The sequence below is a fragment of the Talpa occidentalis genome, unplaced genomic scaffold (assembly GCF_014898055.3).
Source record: "Talpa occidentalis isolate TD23 unplaced genomic scaffold, MPIMG_talOcc4v2.1 talOcc4.9, whole genome shotgun sequence".
Taxonomy (NCBI): Eukaryota; Metazoa; Chordata; class Mammalia; order Eulipotyphla; family Talpidae; genus Talpa; species Talpa occidentalis.
This window is the reverse complement of record NW_023605305.1, coordinates 22,854,648-22,871,874: the sequence shown is the minus strand read 5'-3', so window position 1 is coordinate 22,871,874 and position 17,227 is coordinate 22,854,648. Positions and strand designations below refer to the sequence as shown.

Sequence of the window (17,227 nt, the reverse complement as noted above, 5' to 3'; positions counted from 1 at the left end):
TCCACAAAGTTTTATTTTTTGCTCAGAATAAAAAGTTAAATTGAGGTGTGAAAAGAAAAGCACTTACCTTGGTGCAATATGTGTAGCTTGATGGTCGTTGTCCCATGTGGCCCTGGCCCGGCCACCTTTCCCCCAGGATCAGCCCTGTACTATAAGACTGTCTGTAGGGAAACACTATTATGCATTCTCAGCATCTGTTCAATCTATGCAAGCCTTCCCTGTGTGCCAGAGGGCGCCCTCTCCAGCCCTCTGAAGAACTGCTGTGGGTCCTGTTTTCTTCTGCTGACTGTTGAGGCCCTTCATCACTTCTGGTCCCTTGCCATCTTTCCCCTTTTCACCACTACAAAGGAAGGAACAGGTTGTTCCTAGGTAGAAAACCTGGCACCTTCTAGACTTTAATATTTGTAATCACATCCATTGTCCTTAATCCTAAAGGCTTCTCCAGAGTCACAGGAACCACTGACATGTGGAATTGCAACCATATTGCTAAAGAGTATAATTTTCCTAAGGCACCAATCAGAAATATGTTTGGGGAGGTGTAGTGGTAGTTTGGGGGGAGGGACAGGCAGCAGGAGCCATTTCCATTCTGTACCCCATACCCTGCCTATGCTGGCTCTTTGAGCAAGAAGGCCTCTAGGCTTTATTAACTCCAGAAAACCAGGGTGTTAACAATCTGCTTTATCAGCTTCTCCTTCACTTCCAGCTGTCCCCCCACCCCCCACACCACCACCATTTTATCTTCAAGTCTCAGGCTACTGTAGAATGGATAAATTAAAAATATACTTCAGCCAAAGCAGAAAGGTTTCTGTAGATCCAATGTGCACAAATACTTCTGCTGTGACATAGATTGGAAGCTATCCATTCCTTAGTATTGGGGAGTGGGGGAGGCAACAAAAGAGAATTAAGCATATTTCTGATTGGTCAGTCAGTTTAGCCTGTTACCTCTCGTGTACTTTTTGCGGGGAAAGGGATAGGGTCCCATGTTTCTTCTCATGCCCTTTGGGGAAGCTGATGATCACTGTTTGGGCATTTCTCACTGTTATTTCTGTTCAAGAGAGGGCTTCTCAGTCTGCACTGAAAAATGCAAATTAAACTGGATCTTTATGTCAATGTGTACATAGTCCAAGATTTTTTTACTGGAAGCAAAGTTTAAAACCGCACACTGCCCTTTTGGTGGTGTGCCTGCTGGGCCAAAAATTGGGTGATAATGTAGTGTCACTTTCTCAGCTCAATGCAGTTTCTACTCTTTTTCTTATGGGAAAATTTTTCATAAAACCTTTTTTCACCAAAACCCAGGGGTGTTTTTTGCAATATCCTTGTTACCCTTGTAGTGGTGCCAAGTCAGAGGCCTCTCTTGCCCTTCTCCCCGGTGTCCTCAGGCCTCCCTGGGGCGCTGTTTGACTCAACAGGCTACATCCTTTATTGTGTTTTAGAGAATGTAAGGGCTGGGGGTGGGAGTTCAAGGTGGCTGTCCCCTGCCCTCCCATCTCCTCCTAGTCTCTCTTTGGGGAAAGTGGCTGGAAATAGGTTTTTGCTGAATTTCTGGCTCAGATCCTCTGGCCAGAAAAGGCAAGACCCACAAGAGCCTTCTTCTTTGACACATACTAGTCATTGGCCAGAGGTTTGGTGACAGTTTTTTAAATCCCAAATAATTTTATTTGGATTATGTAAAAACCTATCAAATTTATTTGTGAAACATGGGAACAACGGACTTCCACTGAGCGATATGAAAACGTTACAGGTTCAGTACTTCCAAAGGAAGAAACCTCCAAACCCAAAAAGAGTAAATATGAATTTGTATTTTTGAAGAATGTGAAATAATGGTGTTTGCTTAATTGCTCATTTTGTATAAACTTAATATTGTACTTTATCTGCTACGAAGTGAAAATTTAACTTTTTGGAATTGAAAAAGCAATATTAAATACTAATGAAATCCTAATTAAATGCTTATTTAAATCCGGTAGTATCTGTGGCATTTCTTCCCACCTCTGCCCATGGCTGACAATTTTAACCACTTTTTCCCCTCCCCAGCATTCAGAGTCTTAGAGAGGGGAGAGAAAGGAAAGGTCGGTCACCAGGAGAGTCTGCAGGTTTCCTTTTAATCAAGGCTCTGCTGAAAGTGTTTGTGGGGCTAGGCGCCCCCCAAGTATGAAATGGACATGTAACACCACCTGGACCCCCAAAGCAGGCCAGACCACGCCGGCGAGCACTGCTGGTCTGCCCGATTCCGGGTAATCAGACTGGGTATTCGCTGGCTGCATTTCTAAGCTCAGCACTGCCTTCAGCCAGGATGAAGTGGGAGTGAACCCAGATGCTAGTAGAGCTGCCATCCCAGGCTGAGAGCCAAGTACCGGCCACTGCCAGTGAAAACTGGCCCCTCTATAGAAGGGAGTTGCTCAGAGTCCAGCCACCAGCCCCCGGGAGAGAAAGAAGTCAGGGCACCCGGCTCGGGAATGATCAGGGCTCCGCAGCTCCATCGCCTGTATCCTTTGAAAAACCACCTCTGGCGGAGACAGCTGGCTGGGGGGGCGCTCCCGTTTTGGCCGAGACGTTCTGGTAGGAACAGAAAGGAAAAATATCAGGCTGGGAGGAAAGGCCTTGGCTTAGGCCCCACGAGATGTGGCCACTTGGCATTTGGATAGCACTTAAGTATTTCAAAGCCTCTATCTACGCCCAGGTTAAAGGAGATTGGGGGTAAAACGGTGGGGACAATCTTCACCCTCCAAGGGGAGCTAGAGCTTAGAGCAAGTCCAGCCAGTGGTCAGTCCCCACCCCCAAGGCCCAGCCCGGGGTGGGCACTGACCCCGCCACCAGCCGGCTCCGGGCGCCGGCGGCCCAGCTGCCGCAGCATCTCCTCACAGGCGGCGATGGTGTCCAGGAGCTGCCGCTGCCGCTGCTCCACGGCGTCCAGCAGCTGCTGGGCGCGCTCATCCCGGGGCGGCTGCGGGGGTGGCCTCCCGCCGAGCCCCAGCCCCGCCTTCCCACGGTCCACGCCGGCAGCCTCCCTGGCCGGGAGAGAGCGAGAGACAGACGGTCAGGGCCGGCGCTCGTGCGGGGTTCGAGACCCTTCCCCCCGCCCCGACAGGCCCCCTCTCACCCCCGTGACCAGTCTGTGCCCGGGCCCCATTCCATCTCCGCCTGCGCGGCCCGACCACCGCCCCCCTTTCGGCAGCCCCCCTCTCCCCAGCGCTGCGCTAAGGCTCCGCAAAGATGCGCCCCGCCCCGTCCCCACCGGTCTCCTTCAATCCTCCTGGGGGTCGTGGTCCCTTTAAGTTGCCCGGCGCGGAGGTGGGGCCGAGCCTCCCGGACCGGAAGCTGGCGGGGCGCGTCACTTCCTCCCGGAAGCGGGCCTTGGCGGATGTCTCCGGCGCGTCCGTGCAGGGGACTGAGGGCCGCGGTGGCTGCCAGCGTGGGATTCAGCGAGGGGCCGGCCGGCTCCGCCCGGAGCGACCGCCTCCTCCGCCCGCCGAGTCCTGCTCCGGCGGCGCCGGGGGCCCGGCTGCTGCGGCTCCCGGGAAGCGGGGCCGTGCGGGCCGCAAGGCCGGAGCGCGCCGGCTGGACCGAGGCGCTGCGGGCCGCCGTGGCCGAGCTGCGCGCCGGCGCCGTGGTGGCTGTCCCCACCGATACGTTGTACGGCCTGGCCTGCTCGGCGAGCTGCTCGGCGGCACTGGGCGCTGTGTACCGCCTCAAGGGCCGCAGCGAGGCCAAGCCGCTGGCCGTATGCCTGGGCCGCGTGGCCGACGTCTACAGGTGAGGCCGCCCCGACCCGGCCCCGCTGGGGGCGGCACCGCGGGAGGGGCTTCCGGTGACAGGCTTGGGAGACTGAGGCGCCGAGGACGGGAGGGGCTGGTCCAGGCGCACCAGGAATCCGGAACTGGAAGTGTGTGTCGAGCCCTTGGCGATTGCCAGCCCTGAGCGAGATGTTGGGGCGCAGCGAGGAACCGGGCGGGCCGTCCCTGTTCTCTTGGCTGTCTAGTGGTGAAGGAGGCGGGGAGGGATTACCGCGGTTTGAAAAAATGACAAACCCGGTAACCTAATTTAGCGAGCCGTGCGGTGAAAATAAAAGACGGAAAGCGGTGCCAGCGGTGCCGCTGTTGTAGCCTCGGAAACCAGAGGCTTGTGGACGCCAAGCCTGCGGTGCACCTCTGGAGCTCCACCCCCAACGCAAGCTGTTAGGGCGTGGAAGAACAGCCCTTTTCTGGATCTGCCTAGAATCTGGGATAGGACCAGCAGCGGCCCTTCATCTTTGGATAGATTTGTGCCTCTTTGTTTTCCAGGTACTGCCACGTGAAAGTACCTGAAGGGCTCCTGAAAGATCTGTTACCAGGACCAGTTACACTGGTGATGGAACGCTCAGAGGAACTCAATAAGGACTTGAACCCCTTCACTCCTGTGAGTCAGATTTTCTCGTGGCCCCCAGACTCTTGGGATTTGACTCGGATACAGGCCAGGCTCACCCACCGCCCTTTCCAACTTTGTATCGCCCTTTCTTTTGCCTCCTAGCTTGTGGGCATCCGGATTCCTGATCATGCCTTCATACAGGACTTGACTGAGGTATTTGGGGGACCTCTTGCTCTCACCAGTGCCAACCTCAGCTCCCAGGCCAGTTCTCTGAATGTGGAGGTGAGAACCCCGTCCTTCCCCAGAAACATCACCAGGCCAGACAGTTTCCTCTGAACCAGTGGCATTGACCATGCATGAAATTGCCTGGCCAGAGAGTTACCCTTTTGGTCTAATGGTGGGGCTATGCCCAGGTGGCAGGGGAGAGAGAGAGAGAGAGAGTGAGTGTGTGTGTGGGGGGGGGGGGGAGTGTGTGTGGTGGTGGTGGTGGGGTAGGGGGGATTGAAAATACCTTGGAATAGTTTTATTAAAGTTTAAGAGGCCGAGGGAAGAACTGGTGACTCCTTCCTACTGACTTTCTAATAATAGGAAACATTATAAATAAAATCATTCCTTCTCTTTTCTGTGGAGGTAGCAGCTGTTGGAGAATACAGACTTATGCAATAAGTCTGTACAACAATGGTGTAAAGGTTCCATTTTGGAAGCCGCAGTTCCAAAGATTTAAATAACTCCTGACCTTGTTCTCTTACATCTGCCTCAGGCCAGGTCAAAGAAAGTATCTTCCTAATCTTGTTTTGGCTGCATAGCTTAGAACTGTTGAGGACACAGAGAAATTTGACTTGCCGCAGGCTTTTCTTACTGAGCTTAAATGTAGATCATAGTGAAGTCATGAGGTTTTTCCATCACAGACCTAGACAGTGGGTTCAGGAGCTTTGGGAAGTGAGAGCTCAGCATCCATTCTTATTCTCAGACTGAAGGCTTTACTTAGCCTGGTGGCTGTACCCAGTGCAGAATGGGTTGAGGGATGGAAGGGGGATAATGCTTAGCTTTTAAGGAAGCAGTTGACCTAACCACACAGTAACTGGTATTTATGATTTCCCATTCCAAAATCGCAGGCCTAACTGCCTCTAGTGTTTTCATGGGTGGGGGGTGGGGGGGGAGGGTCGTAATGACAGTGCTTCATCTAGCTCAGTTAACAGTTCAGTACATGCTCCAACCCTGATAGGATTCTGTGCCCTAGGTGCTAGTGCAGTGTCCTTGGCACAGCTGATCTTTACTGAATGAACTGCTTGGGGAAGAATCTTTTTCAGATGTGGCTTTTCTCTCTTAATGCTGTATGCAGTATGACATCATTGCAGTTGCCAGGGGTAGTGTCATGCCTTTCCCCTCTGTCCTCAGGAGTTCCAGGACCTCTGGCCTCAGTTGTCCCTGGTCATTGATGGGGGGCCAATTGGGGATGGCCAGAGCCCTGAGTGTCGCCTAGGCTCCACTGTGGTTGACTTGTCTGTGCCTGGAAAGTTCAGGATCATTCGTCCAGGATGGTGAGTCTCTTCTGTGGCGTTGGGGTAGAATTTGAGGGAGGTTGGGAATGCCAAAAAACAAACAAACAAACAAAACCTTACAAAATGAAGGTGTTACCTTGAGGGGAACAGGCAGGTTTGGAGAAGTGGTTGATGGAAGGAGGCTTGGTTTACTGGTGTTTGCTGGCCTTTTCAGGATTCAGAGGGGTTCAGGGGTTTGACAAACAGAGCATAGTGACAGGGAGTTTAGCAGTCCCTGGACACTGAACCCTAGTGAGCTCAGTGCTTTGAGAAATCAAATTCTGTCTTCCATTTCTTCCTAGTGCCCTAGAAAGTACTACAGCCATTCTCCAACAGAAGTATGGGCTGCTCCCCTCACATGGATCCTGTGTGTGAAGCTCGAAAGGAGGGAGAACCCAAGGACTGGTGCTGGACACTGTGTGTCTGTTCCCTGGTGGTTGGCAAGGCCTCATTTGCAGAGGCACTAGGGCTACAACATCACTTGTCTCTTTACAGCTTTCTGAACACTGCTGACCAGGCCCCTGAAGCTGCTAGTTCAACTTCACCTCTGGTGGGGGATGAGGGGGGTACAGTGAGAGAGGTATTTATTTATTATCTACAATTTCATGGATCACCCAAAAGCTGAATAGAGACTTTGAGACTACTCCTAGGACAGCCTTGTTCGGCTAAGTTTCTTGTTTTTTTAACTTTTTGAAAAATAATATAAATAACAGATTTGAAATTTACTGAGAGTCTTCTCTCTGGTAAGTTCTAGATTAGCTAGAACACCAGCTCTACTATTTAAGTCTCAGTGACCAAAAGCACATTGTGCGTCTGAGAAGGGCACCAAGTTAGGATAATATTGTAGAGCCACAGGCCGGTTTCCTCTGGCCCTACGGGACTGGAATGCGGTGTGCTGGAAGATGGAGTGAGTCATCTTGGTCTGATGGTGTAGAAGTGAGCTCATTGGCAGGGGGTTGAGATGGGGCGTGGAGTCCAAATTAAAGGCTGTTAGAAAGTGGGCCTCTACTACCTTGCTCAGCCTTTTTTGACTCTTATTCATAAAATAAATGATTATACCAATAACACCTTTATTTAAATCCAATGTCTACGCAGCAGGCCTCTATCTTTATTCATATGTGTGACAAGTATAAACAACTCTTGTTGGGCATTTGAACTTTGTTTTTCTTTAGTAGAAAATAATGCTGCTATTAAACATCTTTATAAATGGTTTATTTTTCTTTTGAATTATTTCCTTTGAGTAGGGTTCCTGTTTTGAGGTGTATGAATGTTTTTATAGCTCTTGATACAAACTAGCCTTCAAAAGAACTAAACCAGGTTAAATCACCTTTAGCAATGTGTAAGAATTGCTGGCCATGCCATACTTTCACATTATGTACGTGTGAAATGAAGGCTCAGTATTAACTCCTTTCTGTAAATTATAACAGATTGATATCAGCCTTTTTCACCTGTCCCTGCCTGCCTTGGCTTCCTGCAGCTAAACCAGGGACTTCCCATCCTGGATGGGGTTTGTTCCCTAACTAGAGCTGGGGGTCTTTGTGGCCAGGAGGGCACTTTTTCTCCCCCTTCTTTGCACCCCAGTTCACAGAATTGGGATTCAGTCTTGAACCCGTAAGCTTCTCCATACAGTGGTTACCAATGTACTTATTTTCAAGTGAAAGTTCTAAGAATCTTCCAAGAAGGCATCCCATGGGCTTGCTTTAATGAGGGTCCTTGCTGTTAGCATATTAGTTTATTTGTAATTAAGCACTGATTTATTAAATATTCTTTTTGGAAATCTTGCTTAAATTACTAATTAAGTAAACTCACTCTTCAGCGTGCTAACATTGTAACCAACCCACCCCACATGTGAATTTGTCACAGACTTACAGGTTCAGATTGTGATTTGGAAGAGAGCAAAAGGAATACTTGCTTGAGAATACCACATCATATTTAATTACTACAAATCACAGTAGCACTGAAAATGGCTCTAGTGCGTTCATTCAGTCAAGACAGCTAAAGGGAGGAGGTGTCTTAATCCTCTCCCTAGAGCTAAATGTTCATCTGGGAAAATGTAGGCTTTGGAGCACAGAGGTATTTTCTTGGAGGGAAAAGAACTGAACTCCCAGCACAGGTTAAATTGCAAAAAAGAAAAACTTATAGCTGTGCTCAGGCACTAGCTACAAGGCCACACTAAATAAAGAAAGCTGGATCCTGGAAGCTTCTGGAAGATGGGAACCAGTCCTTGGTCAAGTTTTCCTGCAGCACCTGGCATGTGGTAAGGTGCTTGGTTAGTATGTGTTGCATGAATATGTGAACATTCAGGATTGTTTCCTGAAAATTGGGTTCAGGAATCTATAGGAAGGCTTAAATCTAGAATTTCCCTTTCAGAAAGTCTCAGCTGTAGTTTCCAAACACAGAGAAGACAAATGATGTGGGAAAGAGACCTGAAGAGAGAGGCAGAAGGGAGCAGGGTGCATGCTAGCCCAGAACCCTGACCCCCTTCCTAGAGAAGTGGCTGTGGACAACTTCACACCACCAACCTGCCAAGTTCAAAGCTAAAAATGTCCTGACAGGATGTGGAGCTGCCCTGGACCAAGTCCAGTCACCTGCCAGCCTCTATAGTTCCCTGTCTGGAACACCGCCCGGTTTTCTGTCACTGCAGAGTACCCCAGCACCATCTTGCCTGAAGAAGAGGCTCTGTTCACATGGGCTCAGGCCCAAAAGCACTCAGCTGCTGACTTGGAGACAAGCAAATGCCTTCTACCTCAGTTGAGGCCCACATGGTGACTTCTTCCATCGAGACTGGGACACCGGCCCCTCACATCAGCCACTGCTCCTTCTCTTTGATGAAGTGCTCTGCCCAGCGGCGAGTCAGCTCCAGGTACAGGCTGGGCTGATGAGGCAGGTAGTCCAAATAGAGCCGAGTTGTTGTCTTTTTAGGAATGGCCTTCTCAATCTGGGTGCCCTCGTGCCACTCATTGAAAGAGGTGATGGAGACAATCTCAGGCCTCACTGTTAGGGCCGCCTGCAGGGCTGTCTCATAGTATTTGCCATTGACCCTGTTCCGAGTATTGTGGTTGTTCCAAGGCCGGATGCTGGTGTCAATGTAACCAGGTCCCACACTGGGAATGAACATTAGATTGTTAGCATCGCAAAAGTTCTTCACAGCTTTCCAGTTCTGATGGGAGGAGCCGAAGGAGAAACCATTGGAGGCAAAGTAGGTATACATGCCATCGAATCCAGCGGCCAGGATATCATGAGTGTGGCCCTCCTCCACCAGCAGCGCTATGAAGACTCCATCATAGGGCGTGTTGCGGATTGAGTGGGGCCCGTTTGGTGTCAGGAGGTGGGCCCAGGCCTCAGGGGATGTTAGGTATGAGTCATAGATATAAAAGAGTGGAAGGCTCTTGCCCATGCTGTTCTTATAGCGGTAAAATGCGCCATGGGAGCCATACCTGAGAAGTGGGAGGAAGAAGAGCCTGAGCTGGCAGCCTAAGTTGGGAGAAGTCAGCAAGATTGTAGGACCAGCCGTGGATGAGATATTTCCTGACGCCCAAGTACAATTTAGGGTCCAGCCATGCTTCTAAGCAAGAACTTAGTTCCCTCCCTCTTCTTCCTGGCCTTGTCATACATTTATTCAAGCCTCTCTTCCCTGCTCTAGACACTGTACAAGCCACTTTCACACGTATTAATATCTATAACTCTTAAAAGGCTTGAGGGTTAAGAGGCTTGCCTCTATCACCACCATCTTTTCATCAGGGGGATTGCAGCAACAGCCACCCAAAGAGCTCCAGGCTCCCACTCTGACTCCCTAAAATCTGTTCTCTTTTTAAAGTGTAAATCAGACCTGACTGCTGCTTACCAGGGCCTAGAAGCCCCCACCTGTGTGATCTGGCCCTTCCCATCCCCATTCCTGCTGTTACCCCATCTGTCTACACCTCAGTTACATTGGCCTTTGTATTCTGCTATCAAGCTTGCCTCCTTGTAAGACGTTTGGATCTGACAACCCTATGCCTGGATTTTCTGCCTGTCCCAGGTCTTGGCAGAGCCAACTCTTCATTCAGGTGTAAGCTCACATATCATCTCAGGAAAGCCTACTTGGTGACCAATTTCTCAGGCACACTCTAACACAACACTTTTATTCTTTATTAATAATTTTTATAGTACTTTTCATTATTTTGTTTTCCCTATGTAACTATAATCTGCTTCATTGTATCCCCAATATACACTAATAACAGAAATCCTGCTAGTCCTACTCATTACTGTCTATCTGGGGCTTCGAACAGTGCCCTAGACAGCCAATAAGTAGTTTTTTAATGAATGAATGAATGATATGGACAAGTCACTTTCAAATATATTAACTACTGTAACTCTCACAAGATTCAAAGGTTAAGAGGCTTGCCTCTGATTGCAGACAGGAGACCACAGGACTGGAACTGAAACCCAGCTCCCGACTCCAAGTCCAGTGCTCTTTTACTATAAAATAGCTGTTGGGGACACAGTCATTCTGCCCTTGTGTCTCGTCCTTCTATCCCTCCTCCCATTTTGACCCCCACCAAAACCCATGCCCCAGAGCAGTCTTACGTGTCAATGATATACTTGATGTTGTCATGCAGAGTGATGTCATCCCGGCCCTTGTAGGGTTGGATGTGGAAGGCCACCTGCCACAAACAGGAGATACTGGTCAGGTGAGTATCTGTTCAGGAGCTCTAACCTATGAGGCTCATACTCCCACTGTAGCCTGGAGGGGAAGCTGAGTACAGGAAAGTCTCTGGCAACAGTGGGTTCACAAGAGATAAAAGCAGCCACTACTCGTCAGAGCCAAAAGGAGGGGCAAGAAGTCTGCCCACCTCCCACAGTAGGCATCTGGGAATCATTCTGATGGTCTATTGCAGGATGACTAATAGGTTTCAACCATGTGCGAGCTCCAAGTGACTGATGCTAGCTGCATGGAACAATGGCAAGAAATATACTGAGCTGTGTGGATGGCAAAATATGCTATGATCTGTTTAACATGTCAGTGATGGGCTCAGGAATGGCAGTGGGCTTCTGTTTTTCCTCTTTTAGCACAGGAGAGGGGAATGACTGACTGGATTGGTACATTTTGGGGGAAACAACTAGACTGCTTAATTCAGCTCCATCATGCCTCTTGAAAGTGGGCTCACCCACTGAGAAAGTTGTTCTCTACTCCTTGAAGCCCCACATTGCCATCCACTTGGCAGCTGAGGCCAGAGTTCAATTTGTGGCACATTCAACCCTTGTCTAATCTCCATCCAGGATCTGAGTCTCCAACATAACCTCTATTGTTGTGATAGTTACCTCGTCTCCCATTTGCCTACATGTCGCTCTCCTACTTTTTTCGGAATTTAAGACAATAAGATGGATGTAGGCATTATTTGTTAGAACCCCACCCCCAACACCACACTTGATATGTATTTACCATACCCAGGTTATTGCCAAGAACTTGGGTAAAGCACTAACCCTGGGGACAGAGGAGAAAAAAAATCTCCCAGTGCCAGAAAACACTTCTTGGAAACTCACCTGGATGTTGTACTGATGGGCAGTGTCCAGAATGGCGGGCACCAGATCATCTGAGGGTTCCCCATTATCATCAGCCATGCCTGGTGGATACCAGGACAGGACCAGAACGCCTGAGACACAATACAAAAGGCTACTTCACAAACATACCATGCCCCTTGCAACAGATTTGCTTCCTCACAATTTCGAATTTCATAATGGCTTCTAAATGAAAGCTTGAGGGGTTCTCTGCCAGGTTCACTTCCTGCAGAGCAACGTGCCCTGGAGCTGTCCGTGATCGTGGTGCTGAAGCACGAGGCTGCGGAAAACTTAGGGCACCGGGCTGGGCCGGGAAGAAGCTGGAGAAAAGCCAAGGTAGGAGCCACTCTCGAGGGCATCAGCAAGTGGCAGAACAAAGGGAAATGGTTGGACAAAGCCACACCCACCTGGAAGTGGCAGTCCTCCCTGGAGGAAGGGAACACCTGAGGTCCCACAGTGAGGAAATCCTGAGCAGAGGTCAAATGATGCTCCCCATGGGAAATAACATTTGTCTGTACTGTCTGCCTCGCTAGACTAAAATCTTGAGGGAAGGTCTCTACTTTGTTTATCTGGGTGCTCCTCCAGCCATTGTCTCTGGCGTTCAATTCTCCCCTCCCCCCACCATTTCCAAATACACTGAAAGGTACTGTAAAAATCCAACAGAATTCAGTGACAAAACCTGAAACAAGCAAGCCTGCCCACCCCAGTCTACGAAGGAGCTCCCAGGGACATCTTCTCAAATTCAGTACTTGATGAAAAGCTTCTGGGTCCTTTACTGCAAACAGAGTAGGGTCCATCATGCAATGTGGGCAAACTTTGCTCTGCAGCCAGCAAAAGCAGAAACGACGGAGGCTCTACCCTATACCTAATTAAAAGCACAGGCCACCCCAGGTGCTATTTCTCTGAACCCCAGACTTCTGAGGGGCCAAGATAGCCAGATCTCATGTTGCCTCCCTCATGACTTGCACACGAGGACTTGCTTCCTTCTCCTCACCCTACCTGGGACAGCTCTGGCGCTCGCGCCTTCCACTGGCCCCCCCAGCCGCTCTGCCCCTTGAAAGGGCCCTGGAATTGTGAGAGGTTAGACGGTAGAGGGTGGGGGTGATGCCTCGCGGGGAGCGCTCTAGGCGAGTAGAAGGGAAGGGATAAGAAGCCAGGCCGAAGGGTGAGTGGGACCAAAGGCCCGGCGGCAGGAAAGAGGGAACGGGGGGGGGGGTGCAGAGGGAGGCCGGGGGACAGGGCTCCCAGGGGCGGGAGGAACTCACCGATGGCCGCCTCCTTGAGCTGGGTCATGTGCTCCCGCAGCACATCGGGGTCCCGGGAACTGTAAGGTCCCAGCTCCGGGTAGAAGCTTGAGCCCAAGTCGTCGGGGGGGCTGTGGCGGCCGCGGGGGTAGCTGGCCGATATCTTGGGGTCCCAGTGTGGCACCATGACGTGGTCCCAGTGGATGTAGTGGCCCTCGCGCCGCGGGCTTCCGTACCAGGAGTAGTAGAAGGCGTGCAGGTCCGAGTAGACGCGCAGGCTCTGCCCGGGGGCGGGCTCGGCCTCCGCCGGGGCCGGCCCCGGGGGGCTGCCGGGGCCCGCGGTGCGGGGGGCGGCGGCGGCGGCGGGGGCGCGGCGGGGGCGGCCGGGGCCCGGGCGGCGGGCGCGGGGCCCCCCTCCGGGCGTCGCTCAAAGGGCGCCAGCTCCAGGCCCGGGCCCAGCGCCGGGAGGCCGTCCGGGGCCTTGAGCGTGCGCAGGCCCATGAGGGTGCCGAAGGCGAACAGCAGCACCAGGAACAGCGCGATGCAGGCGCGGCGCCGCCGCCGGGCCATGGCGGCCCCTGCGCACCTCGCGTCGGGCTCCGCTACCTCCCGGCGCGCCGCGCCATGGCCGCCCGCCCGGCTCCCGCGCGCCGCACCGCCCGCGCGCGTCCCAGGGAGACGGCGACGCCGGGCGCCGGGCGGCCCCGCCCCGCTCCCGCAGTGCGGGCGGGCCCGGCACACAGAGGACGCGGGCGGCGCGGCGCGGCGGCCCAGCGGAGGGGCGGGGCGCGGGGCGCGGGGCGCGGGGCGGCCGCCACGGCCCGGGGGGGCGGCCTCGGAGTCGCCGCGCCTCAGCCGCAGGGGCTGCGTCAGGCCGCGGGCCCGCCGAGGACCGGGCGCCTCCAGCCCAGCCCCGCGCGGTGAGCACCCGGCCGGGGAGCCAGAACGCCCCCCCCCGGGGCCCGGGCGAACGCCCCCCCTCGCCCCGGGGCCCGGGCGAACGCTCTCCCTCCCCGGGGCCCGGGCGAACGCTCTCCCCCCCCGGGGCCCGGGCGAACGCTCTCCCTCCCCGGGGCCCGGGCGAACGCTCTCCCTCCGGGGCCCGGGCGCGTCCCGGCGGCGCCGCAGCGCGCGGGGCTGAGGGCCCGGCAGGGAGGGAAGGCGGCGCCACGCTCGGGGCGCCTCGGCCACGCGGGCGTCTCCCGCTCTGCAGCCTCTTGACCTCCTTTCTGACTTCACCCGCCTCCCTGCTGGCCCCTGTGAACACCCCTCTTTGCCCCAGGCCCCCCTAAATCACGCCCTCTTTCCCTCCCCGGGCACGCCTGAAGCCCGGGAAAGGGGACCCAGGGAAAGGTCCTAAAGACGCTGCTGGAGCCTTGAAGGGACAGGAAGGCCGTGACTTGTGCAAGGTCACACCCACCAGGCTTAAGCCCAAGTGCCTGGTCTGGGACTCCTGTCCCAAGCTGGCGACAAACCCCTGAAGTCAGCGAGGACTGCAAAAGAGGGTTCCCATAAAGCACTTTTTACAGGGCCTGACAAGATAAGCGCTCAGTAGATGTTTGCCCTGATTCCTGGATTCTGAGCTCCAGAGGGCAAGCCCTGAGTCTTGCTTCCCATGTGAGATTCCAGGGACTGCATGAACAGTGTCTGCCACTCAGGTCCCCTTGCTGTTTGTTGAGTGACTGTCAGACTGGTACGATGTTCCACAGACAATGATAGAATTTTCAGTTCACATCGACTGAGTTTCTATTCTGCATTATTCATTATTTCATTTGGGGGGAAAAATTAGCTCCTTCACTGACCCATAGTAACAGCAGCTTTTGCTCATTAATCTATCAGCAGTGTCTAAAACAGATCTTGCCGTAATAGTAGGCCCAGAAAATTGAGTCTGTGAGAACTCTTGGACATAAGTGTGAGTTAAGAGGAATGCCAGCAGTAGCAGGCACCTGACTGAAGCTGGCTTATGTAATACAGAGACATATCTATTCACGAAGCAGGAAGTCCAGTGGAAGGGCAGAGTGGGTAGATTCCCTGGTTCAGCAATGACATTAGAAGCTTGAAATGCTTCCATCTCCTTGCTCTGCTGCCCCCACTGTTATAGGGAGAGGGGCAGCCCAAACCCCGCAAACCTGCCTATTCTATATAGGGTTCTGCCATCCGCCGCATCAACACAAAACATGAGACTTTAATGGGAAGGAACTTTAATACAATTAGGAAACAATACAAGAAAGGCAAAGAATCTAGTTTCTAAATCAAGCACTCAAAGTTACCCGTCCCCTCGTGGGTAAAAGTCCATCTAAATGGGATTGGCCCAGAGCAAGGCCCCAAAGCCTGCCACAAGTCTAAAGCATCTTCCAGTGGGGACCCACAGAAAAGGGTCAGAAACAACCAGACAAGCCCAGAAGGAAAAGAGCAAAATCAAAATCAAGATAAAAGCTGCCATTGTCTCCTCCCCACAGGTCTCACCCACATCTGTGTCACCCTGTCCACGACCAAAAGACAAGCGCAGTTTCTTCACGTGTCTCTATGCTCCATGCGCCTCCTCCAGGTCTCCTGGCTCCATCCTGCTTCCTTCCTCAGTCTCCTCTGCAAACTCTTCTCTTCCTGCTCAGCTCCACCCTCCATTTGGGTGGGCCAGGGAACCTGGAACCTCCCCCTTTCCTGGGGACCACCCTGTTACACCACCATTGACCTCATTCTAAAGCTGACTCCCCTCATATCGCAAAGTCACTGCCCTGGGTAGTTGAGGCTGCAGGTTCCTTTTCCCAGGCAACAGTAAGACTGGTTTCTCTTCCCCAGAAGTCCTGGAATCGTTGATCTAATCTGGTTGAGGCTTGTCCATCCCAAACAAATCATTACCAAGGGAGATGGAAATACCATGACTAGATTCGATTAAGTATTGGGGGTGGATGAAATGTTTGGAGACTTTCGTAATGTCTGCCATACACTGAGACAGCTATGGGAATGAGTAAGAGCAGGGAGAGAACAAGAATAAGCTTGGGACTCTCAGGAATGTTAGCATCAATGGTTGGGGCAGGAGAGCACATAAGGGAACAGGGAAAGAAGCCTTAAAGAGTAGGTAAGAGGATTGGGAGTGGGTGATGATGCTTTTAGATATCTGTGGGAAGAGTTTCTCCACTCTCAACTGTTCCACTATTTCAGGGAGTGTCCTGCGACACAACCGTAGCCCCCACCCTTGGTCTGGAGTCCTTGACCACCAGCCACGTTGGTTTGATCCAGGGAGGAACCAGTAATCATGCTGTTTCCCATTCTACAACCCATGGACACTGACAACAAGTGTTGTCCATTATAATTCTTTGGGGTTTTTCTCTCTGGAAAAAACTGAAAATAGATTCGTTCTTTCTAGAGGTAATTCCATTAGAGAAGGAACAAGAGACAGAGAACTTAGAGGTATCTGATCACTGATTACAGTTTCCTTGAGGCCTGGTTTCAGTGTGCAACACCAAAATAATCTTTTAGTGAGTTGCCCTTTTATTCTAAACAAGATGAGCTCGTGAAGTGGAATTTATAGGTCACCTATCAATCTCAAGCAGAGATTGAGAAAAAGACTTGGGCATAGGGAGGTCATTTGGGAGCTAGATCTAAGAGGCAAGAGTAGGAAATGGAAGAGAATGGGACAAGAAAAAAAGAAGCCGAATTACTGGTGCATGCGGAGGCTGTTACTATAGATAATGGGGCTTTGGTTCTGCCAGGACTTCCAAGAACTGTAAAGATACCTCCTGGCATTAAGAGGTGTGTGAGGCAAAAGCAATTTTTCCCCTTGCACCAACCACATGTGTTGCTTTTCCTAAGGCTCTTTACTTCCTTGAACTTCTAGTCTCTTTTGTACCAAGTAGGTTCCCATGATGTCAGAGAAGGCCCTGAGGCAGACATAAAGAAAGACAGACACATTGCGTATTTGAAGTAGGATGCTGCCAGCGAGAGGTAAGTCTGAGCTTGCACAGAACGGTCCACTATCACTGTGCTGTTGTAGCCAATTGCTACAAACTTAGCAGCTTAAAACACCACAAAAAATTATTATCTCACATTTTTTTTTTTAGTTCAAAGTCTGGGTGCAATGTGGCTCAGCTGGTTCTCTTTTTAAGACCAAAATCAAAGTATTGGGAGGACTGTGCTTTGTAGAGGCATTGGGAATGAAGCAACTTCCCAGACCACTGGCAGAATTCAGTCCTATGCCATTGTACACCTGAGGTTCCCATTTCCTGGCTGCCTGTCAGTTGGGGGGTCTTTCTCACTTTCTAGAGGCTGCCTGCAGTTCTTGGCTTTTGGTCCCCTTCTTCCATCTTCAAAGCAGCAAAATCAGGTTTGATTCTTCTCACATTCAAATCTCTCTGGCCACCTCTTGTGCCTCATTGCCCTCCTTCCTCTTCTATATTAAGAGCCCATGTGAGGGCCTGTGGGTTAAGTCTCCACGCATTCTCTGCTGTGGCCTGAGTTCAATCCCCAGCCAGGGAGCTAACCCATATGGTACAGCAGAGCTCTCTTGCCTGCTGCTCCCCTCAGCAGTAAATCCGTCTGTTCTGCTCCCCACTCTATTTCTGG

The 17,227-nt window shown here is 51.8% G+C and overlaps 2 protein-coding genes across 2 annotated transcripts; one reads left to right on the top strand and one right to left on the bottom strand.

Annotated features, from left to right (window-relative positions):
- The first annotated feature begins 3,329 nt into the window (after window positions 1–3,329).
- On the top strand, window positions 3,330–9,680 carry YRDC (yrdC N6-threonylcarbamoyltransferase domain containing). The gene is made up of 5 exons (XM_037499182.2): window positions 3,330–3,750; window positions 4,278–4,392; window positions 4,504–4,623; window positions 5,740–5,882; window positions 6,185–9,680. Exons 1-5 carry the CDS (start codon window positions 3,359–3,361, stop codon window positions 6,255–6,257), a joined length of 843 nt encoding a protein of 280 aa, XP_037355079.1. The 5' UTR covers window positions 3,330–3,358; the 3' UTR covers window positions 6,258–9,680.
- Window positions 7,066–13,234, bottom strand: MANEAL (mannosidase endo-alpha like). The gene is given in 5 exon segments (XM_037499181.2): window positions 7,066–9,319; window positions 10,449–10,525; window positions 11,406–11,515; window positions 12,686–13,009; window positions 13,012–13,234. Coding segments are annotated over 5 exon segments (1,371 nt in total). The 3' UTR covers window positions 7,066–8,682.
- Between the last annotated feature and the right edge of the window lie 3,993 nt (window positions 13,235–17,227).